Source organism: Ambystoma mexicanum, chromosome 4q, assembly GCF_040938575.1.
Source record: "Ambystoma mexicanum isolate Mex_15411 chromosome 4q, UKY_AmexF1_1, whole genome shotgun sequence".
Taxonomy (NCBI): Eukaryota; Metazoa; Chordata; class Amphibia; order Caudata; family Ambystomatidae; genus Ambystoma; species Ambystoma mexicanum.
In genome coordinates, this window is record NC_090928.1 from 114,392,683 (window position 1) to 114,407,361 (window position 14,679).

At 44.6% G+C, this 14,679-nt stretch overlaps 1 protein-coding gene across 1 annotated transcript in view; it reads left to right on the top strand.

Moving 5' to 3' along the window:
• Positions 1-2,480: 2,480 nt before the first annotated feature.
• PHACTR2 (phosphatase and actin regulator 2) overlaps positions 2,481-14,679 on the top strand; it is a 951,421-nt gene continuing 939,222 nt past the window's right edge. The window contains exon 1 of the mRNA XM_069607614.1: positions 2,481-2,801. Coding sequence (XP_069463715.1) covers positions 2,789-2,801 — 13 coding nt within the window. The 5' untranslated portion in view covers positions 2,481-2,788. The remainder of the gene's footprint in view (positions 2,802-14,679) is intronic.

Sequence of the window (14,679 nt, forward strand, 5' to 3'; positions counted from 1 at the left end):
AATCGATCGTTCTTCAAGAAAGTGGACGTCGTGCCTGAAGCTCGGACATCAGGGGAGTTCTCAATTCAGGGAGCAAGCCCTGAGGCCCAGGAGAGCGAGCCGTCAAGAGATCCGGACCCTACCCGTGGCGCGGACTGCCTCGTGCCCACGGTCACGCCAAGATATCCAGTTCGAGGGGGAAGGAGACTTCCGGCCCATTTCAAAGATTACGTCATGGACTCTGATGACTGAACTGGGTAGTCCAGAAGCTTACACTCAATGTGTGCAATGTTTGTATTATAGTTATGGTGATCACGTGAGTACAATTTGCCCGTACTACACTACTGTTTCTTGTTATAAAAAAAAAGGGATGTGACGTCCCAGTAGTGTGCAGCGCCCGTGCGGCAGTTCCCGCCGGGAGGCGGACGAAGCAACACCGCATCCCGCCTCTTCCTTGCATGTTTACTGAGTGTGCGTGAGTGCATGCGGGAGTGAGTGCGGGTGCCTCACCCGACCATCCGGGTGTGAGAACATAACACCTACCTTGCAGCCTTCACCTCTTCGCTGCCTACAGCCCTTGTCCTCTGGGCTCCTTCCTTGCAGCCTGCTCCCTGTGCCCACAGCCCGTGTCCTCTGGGCTCCTTCCTTGCAGCCTGTCTCCCTCCGCTGCCTACAGCCCTTGTCCTCTGGGCTCCCTGCCTTGCGGCTTGCTACACTCCTTTGCCTTATAGCCTGTTTTACACTTAGCTGCCTACAGCCCTGCTCCTCTGGGCTCACTACCTCGCGGCCCTATTCTTTTGGGCTCTTTGTCTGTCGCCTACTACTAATCTCTCTCTGTCCTGTTCTTCTGGACTCCCTGCCTTGCAGCCTACTACAGTCCTCCGCAGTCCACTACAGTTTGCCTGCACCTAGTCCCACTCTTGACTGCAGACCTGCTTCCTACTTTGCAGCCCTTCTGTTTTGCTGACTGCTGCTCCCTTGTTCTCTTCCTTGAGTCCTCTGTACTCTGCTGCTCCCTTGTTCTCTTCCTTGAGTCCTCTGTACTCCACCTTAGGTTATCTACTTCAGTCTAACTGCCTTTCCTTCATTTCCTTCTGCTAGATTGCTCATTGACTTCCTTTTCGCTGGATATATCTGTTCTTGTCTTCTCATGTGTCTTATGTAATCCCTTTGTACAGAGCTTGCCTGTTGGTTTCCAGCAGGCAACCTCTGCCCCTTCCCTTGTTGCGTTTTCGGTGTTACAGACACTCACTGCTGTTGTTCCCAGCCATGAGCATACAGAGTGGGCCTCTGTTATAGCAATCTGTGCAGAAGGCTGGAGTTTCCTAAGGTTCGTGGAACACTCTTTCCCATTTAAGCATACACCCCAAGAGGGAATCCAGTTTGTTTGTACCTTTGTATCTTTTGCCCCTTTTGGCTCACAGCTACAGTTTCCTACTCTTCTTTCTTGTTGAACTTCCTGCTGTGTGTACTTATCTGCTACCTTACTTCAGCACAGTCACCCAAAACCTACCTGGGTACCCTGTGCCACTCTTGACAGAGTGCCATTCCTGACACATGCAGGCTCGTGCATAGTCGTTCTCGGTGCACAGCCCTTGCGGGGTCTCTGTGCACTTTTCCATGAATGGGCCTTACTGTTTCAGCTCCCCGCTTGCTGCATGTCCAGGGATAATCGGAAGCTATTAACTACCACCAAGGACGGCGACAGCGCCTTTCAACCATTCCAAATGAAAGGGGCCTCAGGGGGGGCCTTAGCAATAGCAACTGTCCCCATATTGTCAGTCAGCAGTCTAATAACACAGCAATATATTACTTTATACAGTACTTGCGTTCTGGGGACTACAGTGTGCGCTTTGCGGTACTCGCCTTACAAGCTGCGTTTGCTGGCACCCTTCAGGTTATCAGTTCCACTGGGGAAAACAGAAGTGTAATCACCTTGTTGCCTTTCAACACTGGTTCCTCCACGTCAGCCACTTGCTTACAAGGAAGGATTCATAGCTATTCAGCAGGCCTTCAGTGTTTCAGCAACTTGCTGGCTCCTGATAATTGGAAGCTAGTCACCTTTTCTCCATTATAATGCATGTCCCGCGCCATACGAACTAAGCAGGGACATAAAGATCTAAGCAGGGACATAAAGTTGAAACGGGCCCCACACATCTTCAGCTGGCCCCACCTGTATATGTTCATTCAATTAAAATCAGCATTTACGTGTGTGTGCATGTGTGACAATGTGCCATGTTTTGTTATTTTCTTTCGTAACCGTTTGATTGGTCTCAGAGTGTCTATGCGCCCTAAACAGCAGTCTGGTTTCCCCGCAAAATGTACACATACATCTTAATTTGGCAAAAAGTTATTTTTTAATTCGCAGCACTATGAACCTGTGGGTGGGGGAGGGGGGGCAGGCACTCAAAAGGTTAATGAGATTATTGCTGTAATGAAGTGCATTTTTGTTTCACCTCGGAGAGGTGCAGCGCGTTTAATAACAGAGGAAGGGCAGGGATCCATCCCACCCACCTCCCCTTTCCTCACTGAGCACAGAAGAGCGAAGGCCCCCGGTGGCTTCCAGGTTCCCACTCAATAGGCTCCGACTGCCTTAATCATCTCATAATGGAGTTAATGGCTGTTTGTCGTCCTTAGAGAGATCCATTTCCTGGCGATGCCGCGGCAGTGAGTGCAGGAGCCGTGCGTGTTCCGAGTGCCAGCAGAGGTTGAGGGAGGAAGGGCACCCACTCAGTCGGGCGTCATTGGGGAGACGGAGGCAAGCCGGGGCTGGTCCTGCCATCGGGCTCGGACGCTGTAAGGGCTGGACATGGAGAATGCTGGTAAGTGAAACCAAACAGGTGCCGCCCGCCTGGCGCGAGGGAGAGGTTAACTGCCGCCCGCCGTCGCCCCTCGGAGCCTGCGCCAGCCGCGCTCTTCCCGGCGGCCGTCTATAGTTACACGGTGCGCAGCGTGGCTGCATAACTGCACGGTCATGCCTTCCCGACCGTGCATGTGCGGGACTCCTGGAGACAGGCGCTCACGCGGACACGGGCTGCATGTAAACGGCGTCCGGTTCCTCGTTGCATTTGGGCGCGCGATATCCTACAGCAGAGATCGAGTGCGCAGCAAGTCACCTCAGGGCAGAATCAGACATACGCTTCGGAAATAGTATGATTGTGTGAAGCAGTTCTGATGTCAGGGTGAAGCGGTGTTGTGTGATGTAGGTGTGTTATAAAGGCGGCGCAGGTAGGGTATGTGCTTATTTGTTTGCAACGCATTGTATGTATACACAGTCCTTTAGATTTTGAAATGAGAGATGCGCACCGCTTCATTTGGAAGGATGTGTGCCGACTTGGTTAGACGGCGAACATTGTTGTAAGGAAATGCACCTGGTCAGGGTGTGTGTGTGACTAAAATAGGCTCTATATCGCGCCTTCCCGGGGAGCAGCCCACTTGTTTCAAGCGCTTTCAGCCACTGCTGCCAAGGCGCTGCGTCTTGGATGAGCGGGGAGCTCAGCCGCCTGACGCGCTGCTCGTGTTTCTATATTTGGGCGCCAGTTCAGGTTCGACTCCCGCGCGTTGCCCCTGCGATGGCAAACCCGCAGCGCCCAAGCCTTGCCGTATGGCCGGGCAAGCGTGCTTGGTTCAGAACGGTTCTTGAACAGGAAAAATGAGCATGGTCCTTGAATTTTGAAAGTGAAGCTTTTTTAAGCAGCCCGTGTTAGAAAATAAAAGCGTTTTTTAATGCCTGTGTGATATTCACGTGTCACGGAAACAGCAAAGTGACACCACTGAGACATTCTATGCGCATCTTACTTTTTAAAATGCTGTATTAAAAAATGTCAAATTGTTAAAAAATGTGAATGTTTTCGGAAACCTGCGTATGTTGTATTGCATCTTCGGCTGGGCGAGGCGTGGAGGAGAGAGCAATTCACACCTAGCTGAGTTCCAGAAAACACGTCCTGCTGTGAACAGAAAGCGAAGGCTGCTATGCTTCAGTTTAAGCAGGGGGCTTTTCCCACCATGGACCAATTCAGGGACACCGTTTTCCTCTCATATGAAGGTGGGAATAGGAAACACGCTTTGATGACTAAACTGCACGGCGGGGGTGTGCGTTCTGCATTTCAACGTAGGCTGGTCATTTCGCATAGATGCCAACTTTTCAAGTGGGCTGGGGTGTCACTTCTGCGTGTGCCACTCCCATACCTCGGACTGGAAAATGTGCTTAATTTACATAACTCCACCTACCTCACTGATAGGACAAATAACGCCACATTGGGACAATACCCCTAGAATTAGAAAGTCACACATTTTACTTATTTTTATTTATAATAGCGTTTAAAATTGTATATCGATGTATTTGCTGACTCCAACGCACGTAAATCGTTTGTTTGTTTTTTTGAAGATGGGGTAGCAAGCCTGTACTTTTTTTTTTATTCTGGATGCAAAATCTGCAAACTGGGATGCAAAAGATGTCAGATTACGTTAACGCTCTGTGAGTGTTTGCAGAAGCAGAACTCAGTAACGTATTGTAATGTAAGTGTTCTTGTATAGCGCCCGTCTGCCACTGTTGGTGCCCTTGCTACGCGTGGCTCTGTAAGGAAAAAGGGACATGGAGTCCATTAGTGACACAGTGGGAAAGGCTGATGCTAAACCAGTGGTGTTTATGGGTGCAGGTCGGAAGTAAGCAGTTCTGAGTGCCAGTCTTCTTTCTATGAGTTTGGCTGCGAGACTTGGGAATATGCCATGCATACGGAAGAGCCAAAGATCAGGTAGGCTACAGTGCTTTGGGATGAAAGGCTCGCTTTGCATCTAAGTGAATCATCGCATTACCAACGTGATGACCTTGTCTCTCTGCTTGTTTGGCTCGCGGGGTTCCCCAACACCTTTGTGGCGTTGAGGGTTTTGTGCTTAATTGCGGGTCAAACCTGTGAGTCGCGGGTCAGTTGACAGCCAAGCTTTGAGTGGGTAGCTGGGAGACCAGCCAGTAAGAGTGTCAGGAGTGGGATCCCAGCAGTGAAGGCATGAAAAACAAAATGGACTGTGGAATTCGGGACTCACAAGAACTTACGGTAATAATATATTTCGCCAGCAGAGTTAAAGGGAATTACAGCCCAAACCAGAATCAGCCCGGGATCTGACAAGTCCAGTGGCATATTTAGGCGTTCTGCTTCCCTAGGTCCAAAGAAGTGCATGTGCCCCCACCCCATCTTTACTCCACCTCTGCCAGACTCTGCACCCTCACCAGATTCCGCCCCTTCAGCAAACTCTGTGCGCGTTGTTCAAACTATACCCAATCACCCCGATTTTGGCTGCATAACGTTATACAGTGGTTTTTTTAAGGTTGCAGGGATTGGAAAGGCATTGCTTCCTCTTTATTAATAAAAGCCTGTCATCTTCTATGTTATGTTAGTTGAAAGAGTGTTTTCAGATCAGGCAGTGTGTTCTACAGTTGCATGCACTAGAGGTAATTGTTACAGCTAATTGTCTACTTTCGGTTAGGACCGAAAACAATCTTTTAGAGGAAGCGATAAGAACATAAGTTGTGTTTTCCACTGAACACAAGTGTGAGAAGGTTGGTACAAGCAATTTTGGTTTCAATGGTAATATCTGGTTTCGCTCACAAACTGCCTGCTGTCACACTGAGAAGCATAGACTGGTCTGTAATATGAATGCAACATAACTAAATGTGTACATCCGGTCTTGTCAAATGGTAAAGTTTACATATGAAATATATACAAGTGGTACAGGCACATCTTATAAAAATTATGAAAAAAAGAACTCAACCCCCTTCTCATGGTTACAGCTCTGGTGTTAGCAGGGGCAAACATGGAAATAAGGCAAGTTACCTGCTGCAGTTGATATATACTATACCTCAAATCCCTTGTGCTGGAACACCGTTAAAATATGGCAAAATTTTAAGTGAAGTTTGTAAACTCTGCCTGGGCATAAACACCTCAGTAGAGTAAAGACAGTTGGAGAAAGTTCTTGGAATCTTTGGCTGAACATTCATGCGTGGGAAGCAAAAGCATTCCTCGTAGCTGCACCTTGCAGGCACACTTTATAACGAATGAAGTGATACATACTCTTTACATCATTGCTGTTTTTTAAGATGTTCAAATACCCAACACTCAGAATAAAATTGAGCAATGGATTGGGCGTTCCAGCACAATATTACCTTTGTTGGTGTGGTTTAGGCTTTGGGTCTTACCAGTTTGTGTTTAAGGTAATTTAAAAGATTGTTAACTCAGTACAGTTGGTTGGACTGTATAATATATAGGAACATTTTGAGATGTGTGGGTATAGCAATAGATGGCCTGCTGTCGTTGGAAGTACTGTTTCACAGTAAAGGTTCTACCATGTATTTAAATATCATTAATGTAAAGATTACTTATAAATATCACAGTTATGCATTGTGTGACAATCTTTGCAGTTGGCTCTCCTGGTAGTACCAAGCGTGCAGCAGAATTTCAACAAAGACACATGATAAACCCAACAGGGACGCCTTTTGCCTGCTTAGCACTGGGCAGCTTCTGTAAAGATGGCTGAATGGATATCTTTACGGGGCACCTTTACAGCTGTGAAACAGTGTGTACCTTTGGCTCACAGGTTTTGTTGTCAACCTTCTATGGCTTTGGTTATCCTTTCACAGGTTCCTTGATGCTCTTGTTCATTTAGATTTATTTATTTATAGTTTATTCATACAGCGCTTATACACAGGTGGAGTGCTTCAAAGCACTTACATGCAGGAAGGGAACAAGGGAGTACAGTAATCATTCGTAGGCCTTGAAGATTCCGAATGATCAAAACAGAGACAGAAAACTAGACGAGGCCTGATGACATTTCTCCTAGAGTAAATGCATGAAGTGTTATAGTTGTGACCAAGCTCGGGACGGGGAGATGAGAAACTGTGTGGGGGGGGGAGGTGGGTTGGGACAGGACTGGCAAATGAACTGGTCCTAGAACATATAGGTAATGCATACATACATACATGGGTGCAGTGACGGGGAGTGGAGGGGCGAACAAAATGAGTCTGGTTCAGCATGGCCCTGGGTTAAGTGCAGAGAGGTTTCCCCGCTCATGGAGCATAAGCTGAAAGTGCAGTAATGCTGAAATAAAAAGTGCAGCGGCCCAGGGGCAAATGCAAAAGACTGGCGGGGGAGCATGGGACTTGTTAGGCTCTGGACGTGAACCAGCCAACCAGTCAGCAAACACTGAACATAGTTAGGGGGGGGGAGGAGGGAGGAGAGAAGGAAAGGAAGATTAGCAAGGGAGAGGGAGAGAGAAGGAGGAAGTGAAAAGGAAGGTCTTGAGGAGTTTCCAGAACTTAAGGTGTACAAGCGCAAGCCAGAGAGAGGCAGGGAGGCTGTCCCAGAGGGAGGCACCTGCAGAGGATAAAGATCTACCCCCAAATCTTTGTGAAAGCTGTTCACCCGCAGAGAGTTGGAGGCGGACAAGTGGATTTTAAATTCTCTGTGATCTATATCATGCTTGCACCTTTTGGGTGTCCACAGACCTCTGAAATGTGGGGCTGCGGAGGGAAATTAGTGTTTGCTTCTGAACATCATTTTAGTGCCACCTGTTGGAGCTTAGATTTTAAATTCTCTGTGATCTATATCATGCTTGCACCATATCATGCTTGCACCTTTTGGGTGTCCACAGACCTCTGAAATGTGGGGCTGCGGAGGGAAATTAGTGTTTGCTTCTGAACATCATTTTAGTGCCACCTGTTGGAGCTCTGTGCTTGACTTAAGCATAGACATGTGTTTAATATTGCAAAAGTATGCATAATTTAAACCTTTACTTTTCTGAAGGGAAAACCTTAATTTTTGCAATGGATTAAAAAATGCATGTCCTGTATTTGAACAAAAAAGTGATTTCTTAACACAGTGTATGTGTCTATTGATTATAAAGAACTGTAAAGATAACGTGGAGTGGCACTAATAAAACCAATGAGATTTTGTCTGTATTGGATATTAAAGAGCATTTTGGGAAGATAAAAACGATGACCAAATAGCTTTATATCTGTCATATATGTCTGTGAGTGTTGTATGACTGAATCACTTAATATCTGAAGCACGCTGGGTTTGGTACTCTTATTTTTTTTTTCTCAAAACAAAAGTCACCCTAAAAATAAAGCTTTGCAAATATCAAGCATGTATACAAGATTTAGGGATATGAAGATCAATCGGAATATATGGAGTGATCATAGCTCTCTCACTCTCACAATTGAAATTGATCAGAATTCCAATGACCCTAACCCTACGGGTGATGATATACCTAATCATGCAGCATCTCATATACGGTGGTGAGAAACCAACATGAGCAACACAGCAATTGCAGTGTCCTCTGAGAACATCGTCAATCTTGAGGTATTTGAAGCAATGTCAGTGACTGACATCGAATATTGGATCTCGCAGTGTACGAGCACACATGCCTCTGTTGCAGCGAGGAATATAGGTGTTGATCATCGCAAAGTTAAGCATGTTGACCAATATGTTAGAGATGCAAAAAGAGATTGAAGATCTGAAACTTGATTGGCAAAGAAATCATGCGTCGACCCCAAGGATTTTTTCTCCATGTGCCTAGCAATTAAAAAGAAGTATAGAGCCGTATCAAAGGGAAAAGATACTTGGAAAAGCTTAGCAACTGGCAGAAAACGTAGAAAAAGTAATATGTACTAAAAATACTAGAAACATCTAGGCCTTCTCGGGGGAGGCAAGGAGCAAAGGCAAAACTCAGATGATTAGCCCGATAGGCGCACAGCAATGGGAAAATTACTTGAAAGCCATAATCCTACTGGCAATAATGCAACAATGGTGGAAACACTCATGATGCCAAGTAAACTTCCATTTAGAGTGTCCCACGAAATAATATTAGCAAAGATCCAGAGACTTCAATCATCTAGGGCACCTGGGCCAAATGGGCTCGCAAATGTAACATTAAAGAGCCAACCCGAATTATGGGCAGAATTGCTAAAAATACTGTTTGAAAAGATACTAGTTGATGGCATTATACCTTTTACATGGCAGACTGCCTACCTGATTCCGATCTTTAAGAAGGGAGACAAGATGGATCCCGGCAACTATAGACTATTGTCCATGCTCGATTGCACGGGCAAGCTGTTTGCATCCATATTGCTGGATGCTTTACAGGCATGGGTGGATAAATCGAAGCTACTGTGTCATTTCCAATCAAGCTTTAGACAAGGGTATTCTACAGCGCATAATTTGGATGTTATGGATATACTTCGTACTAGAGCCAGATCAAAAGGCAAACCACCGCTATTTGCACTTTTTGTGGACTTCAAGGCGGCGTTTGACCTTATACCTAGAGAAAAACTGTGGGCTAAACTCAAACTAATGGGCTGCCCTGAGGGACTATTATATTATCCCAGGCTACTACATCACAATACCAGTGCGTCCCTGAAATAAGATACGCAAGGGAATATGACCAAGCATATAAACCAAAAAAAAGGGGTTAAAAAGGGCTGTGTCACCGCCCCTCTAGTCTACAATCTGTTTGTGTATGATTTACCAATTGCGATAAAGTCTGTCCGTAATTGCCCGCCAATGATAGGCTCTGCACATTGCCCAGTTTTGGCCTACGCAGACGACTTAGTAATACTTGATCATACTTTTAGTGGCCTGCGTAGATCAACGGAGGCACTTTGGTCATTTGCTAAGGCCAATGGTCTGGTTATAAACCGTGTCAAAACGCAACTCATGGTTTATACTAACAGGAAAATCGCTCGCACCAAATTGTTGATAACAGAGCTAGATATCCCTTATACTCCAATGTATAAATACCTGGTAATTGAGCTAAATGACAAGGGTAGTTATCTCGCTTGCAAATAAGCACGTTCCATTAAAGCTGCCCATATTACTGCCATGGTATATTGTTTCTCCCTTAACTACGGGGATATACAGTTTGGGCTGCCGTCAGATATATAATCAGGTATTAGCTCCAATGATAACCTATGGCCTGGAATCACTACTGTCCATAGACTTAAAATGGTTGCAGATCATAGAGGGTAAATATTGGAGGAAAATACGGGCCTCCCAAACTGCATACCAATGGCAATAATTAGGCTAGAGCTAGGACTAATATCATTTAAAGCGATTGTGCTGAAAAAAAGAGCAGAAATGTACATCACTATGTGCAATAACCCCAATAATAGATTGCTTTTTGCTCTACATCAGGAAACACTTAAAGAAGCAATGAGATGTTAGCTAAAAAAAAGTATGGAGGTACTTTTTAAAGAGATATGTTGGATATAGAGGAAAGGCCGGACATTGTACAAATTAAACATGCACTTGCTAAACGTATTGAATTGTGGGACTGGTTGGAAGACTATGCGCATTTGAATACTCTAAAAAAAGTACCAGTCGGGATCCCACTTATTATATACGTTTAAGAAGCCTCAGCAGTACAATAATATCTCGCCTTCCCCAAGACTCAGACGTTTCATACTATTACTGAGACTGAACTATCTGCCAGTACTGTCAGTAACCGGGTCATTTACCAACATACCATGGCTTGACCGATGGTGTAGGATGTGTAAGAATAAGGATGTTATAGAAACGGCCAAGCACGTATTGTCAGAATGTTATAGCCTTACTGAGACATATACTAGACTTTATATGTACACAATCTTGTTACCATAAAGGACATGGCGTTTTGGGCACAGTGTATTAACACAAGGAACATGAAGGTATATATCTCGATGTATAATATCTGGCAAAAGGCAGAAAAACTCCTGGAAATAGCCATATAGCAGTGATTCGATACATTATTTATTCTCTCATATACACACTGTAGAAAGATCAAGCTAGACTGGAATTAGATGTAATTTTGGAATTTATACGTTTTAACTTGGTCAATTGGAAATTACTGTTGACCTATGTATTTTATTTTGTTAGAAACAATATTTTATTTTATATAGCATATCTGCAATTATAGCTGTAGTTGTAGTTACATTGAATATGTATTATAGACGCATTGCACTATTGTGAACAAATTGAATATTGTAGAAATTATTGAATTGAAATGTTTGTACTTATCAAATGTGAAAAGTTTACTTGTAAACACATTAAATAAACATTTCAGTATACAAGATTGACCATAAATAACTTTAGCTGTTGGAGATGAATGCCTGCTAACAGCACAACATTTCTTGCACTGTTGGAGATCAGCCAGACTTGTTGAAACAAAACTAGCTTTATATTTAAAAAAATGATAGCCAGTAAATAGAACATAAAGTGCAATAAAATGCTGCTGATCTGGCAATTTGCCACCTTAGGCCTGGGCCTAGTCGTCCTTCTCATCTGCCAGAACAACAAGGTCCAATGAAGGAGTAGTGATTCATTTAAGTCAACAGGGTCTTGGAAGATTTTTCTTCATCGTCAGAGACAACCCAACAGACTGAGCAAAGGGAAAATACTGATTGCATGAGCAGGGATCATGCTTTGAGGCCCAAAAGGAAGGTCTGACTTTCAGATCCATTCAACTTGAAGTAGCTACGTTTGTCTGTTCAAATCATTCTATTAATGGTTTTGTTTATCATTTCACTCCTTACAGAGCAGCACATGGTTAAAAATGTAAGTAAAACGCAGACAGGGCGTAGACATTTCTGGATATTTACAAGCCGCCTTTCCCACCAGCCAGCACCTGCAACAAGTTGGTTTCTGGTCTGTACGGATGTGTACAGAGTTTTATTCCTGCCTCCAAAAATGGCTTGAGGAGATTAGAACTGACAGTGACCATTACTAGCTAGCACATCAAAACAATAAGCAAATAGTTTATTTCGGCAAACAAAATGAACCCAGAAAGAGCATATCAATCTTACTTCTAATTTCATTAAAAAGAAATACAGTCCATAAGCAGTTCATCAATAACAATTAATTCATACTCACTTCCTCACTCCCAAAATTCGTTTGGCCATAATATATTTCCAGTAAAGCTTATCAAAATAGCATCCATCCTATTCTGCATTCTTTAATTGTAGTCCTAAACACTGTTTCTAGATGGGCTCCCAATTGGTCCAGTTAACATCTGTGACCGAGAGCAGGAAGGAAAGTACCATTCATCTTTGATGCAAACCAGAAGCAGCATGTTTTCGTGTGCATTTTTATACTTTGATAGGCAGAAAAGTAGGTGCATGTCTGGCTCAATTGTTTTACCATCACAGCTGCACCACAAAGTTTCAACTCTGGGGTTAAGCCAGTGACAATTGATCAAACATCACCATAATCATCCAACGTCTGCTCTCTCTAGTATGGCTGGGTGGTTGGATCCAAGGAGATAGGATCTCCACATAGCCTGATTAAGTGGAAGCTTTCATGATATTTTATAAATTTGAAAAGTCGCCTTTACTAAGTTTTTTTCCTTTTCGATCTTTCTGTCTTTATCAAATCTTTTTCTATCATGAGCAGCCATTAATTCGTCTTGCATGATCATTTTCTGGGTGTGCTGGGTTTGTTGGTCAGTGTTCAAAGAACAGTCTTGAGCCATTTTCTTTTTTTCTCTAGCGGTACCAGGACTAGTGCAACATAAACAATCTCAACAGGTGTTGCAGGGCAACGCCTACATTTTTTTTGAGAAATGTACGGTCCATTTATTGGAGTAAAGTGTTCACATGTCCCCATATTCCACCATAATACATTACATTTGACACAACCTTTACTTTAAAGACTGCCCGTACAGGGTCAAGAAACAAGCCTCTCAATCTATAATTTAGCCACAGAATTCTTCCACTGAGTTGTTTTGATTGAATATCAAAATCTTTCACCTGCCAATCCAAAAAAACTTCTGTTATTCGTAGTCAAACTGTGTCACTTGGGGTGGACAACCACTTCACCATTTGTAACAATAGTTTTAAGCGTCTGCCCTTCTTTCCAACTCTCATCCTTGTTGGCTACAGAACATTCAGAGTTATATTCCTCTGCAACATGAGTTCGCTAAAAGCCTTAATTACATTTTCAATGTTTTTGGTGGGGTGGGATGTAGTGCCAGTTGTTCTGTGTTATCCATGTAAAGTAGTGATGGGAGAAACACGTCACCAACCCGTGGAGTGTCCTTTGTTGCCTTTAGCAGTAAACTATGTGAACCATATATAACTAGAAGGTTGTCACGAGTGGGGCTCACCTGTGATTCGGTGTCTGATTCGCAGGAAGATATTTCAGCCTCAGCAGATGGCGTAGTCCGGTCCGGAGTCTTTTTTTTTAGAGAAGAGATATGGTCTGTTCCGGGAACTCGCCACAGTGGTTGTGTAAGAAGGCAGACAGCAACCAAGGCGGAGGATTCCCTGCACAGCCTGTTAGGGGAAAAAGCCAGGAGCAGAAAAAACCCCTGAATTGTTTGAATGTGCACAGGGCTGAATGGAAGTCCAACGATCTTTCAGTTCCGGGAAGAAAACAATCACTGAGGTGCGCTCTTGTAAGCGCTGCGAGGAAAGAAGTCCAAGAGGTTCTGCAGCTGGGAATCCGGTAAGTGCCAGGTGACAAATTCAGCGTAGTACCCGACAGAAGAAGGCGGGGAAACCAAGTTCATTCATCCATCTAATACAGGATCGGCAGCAGGTAGGGAGTAATGAAAACTGGAGAGAGATAAAAGAAACTACCAACCCGAAACCGTGAAACTAGACGTGATACCGCAAAGACAAGAATAAATAGAAACCAAGGAGCGAACCCGATAATCCCGAGGAAATCACCCAAATGTTTACGAGGAGAAAAAGAAAGTATGCACAGTGAAAAACCCAGAAGCTGGAAGGAGCTGTGAAAATGGTAGGGTGAAAGTAACGATGCCCCGGAGGAAAAGCAATATGAAAATGCCGAGAGAAGGAGGCGGAGTTACCTGAAAGCGAAAAGCCTAGTGGAGGCAGAGAAACGGAGGAAATACACATAAAGAGAAAAAAGATACCGAGAGTGGTAACGCCAAAAGTGGAACAATAAGGCTAGGAAACCACGACGCTATGAAAGAGAAAAGTCAGACGGGAGGTAAACACAGAGGGCACGGGAACCAAAGGCAACCGTGTAGCGAAGAACAGGAAACAGTTGCAACGCAAGGAGGGGGCGTGGCTAACCTCAATATGAGGCGCACAGAACGTAACAGCTAGAACGCTGCACAGGGCGCCGTGAAGGGTAAATTAATGGCGCTTCCATCGTGTCCAACACTTCCATCGTCCTGCCCTCATGACAGTATGCCCCCTTCTAGGGTCTCCTACCCCGGGTTTACCGGGATGAAGGGCATGAAATTGCTGTACACATCTGGGAGCTGAAATACTGGTCACGGGTTCCCAGGAATCTTCAGCCTGAGAGTATCCTTTCCACCGGATCAAGTACTGAAGTCTGCCTCTGTAATACCTGGAGTCCAGGATCTTGTCTACTTCATAGACTTCTGGGTCAGGTTCCCTGCTCTTTATCTGGAACCTTTTCTTCCGGTGGTGAAGATCCGGGATAAATGACTTCAACAAGGACGAGTGAAATACTGGATGGATTCGGCTGAGTTGATGAGGAAGTTTTAGTCGAAATGCCACTGGATTAATCCGAGCAGTGATAGAATATGGACCTAAATATTTGGGGGCCAATTATGATGGATGAGTCCATCTGGGTAGGTACTTAGTAGAGAGCCAGACCTTATCCCCGACTTGCCAGTTAGGATCTTGGGTGCGGTGAAGGTCGGCCTGGTGTTTATTTCGGGTTCGACTTTCTTGTAGAT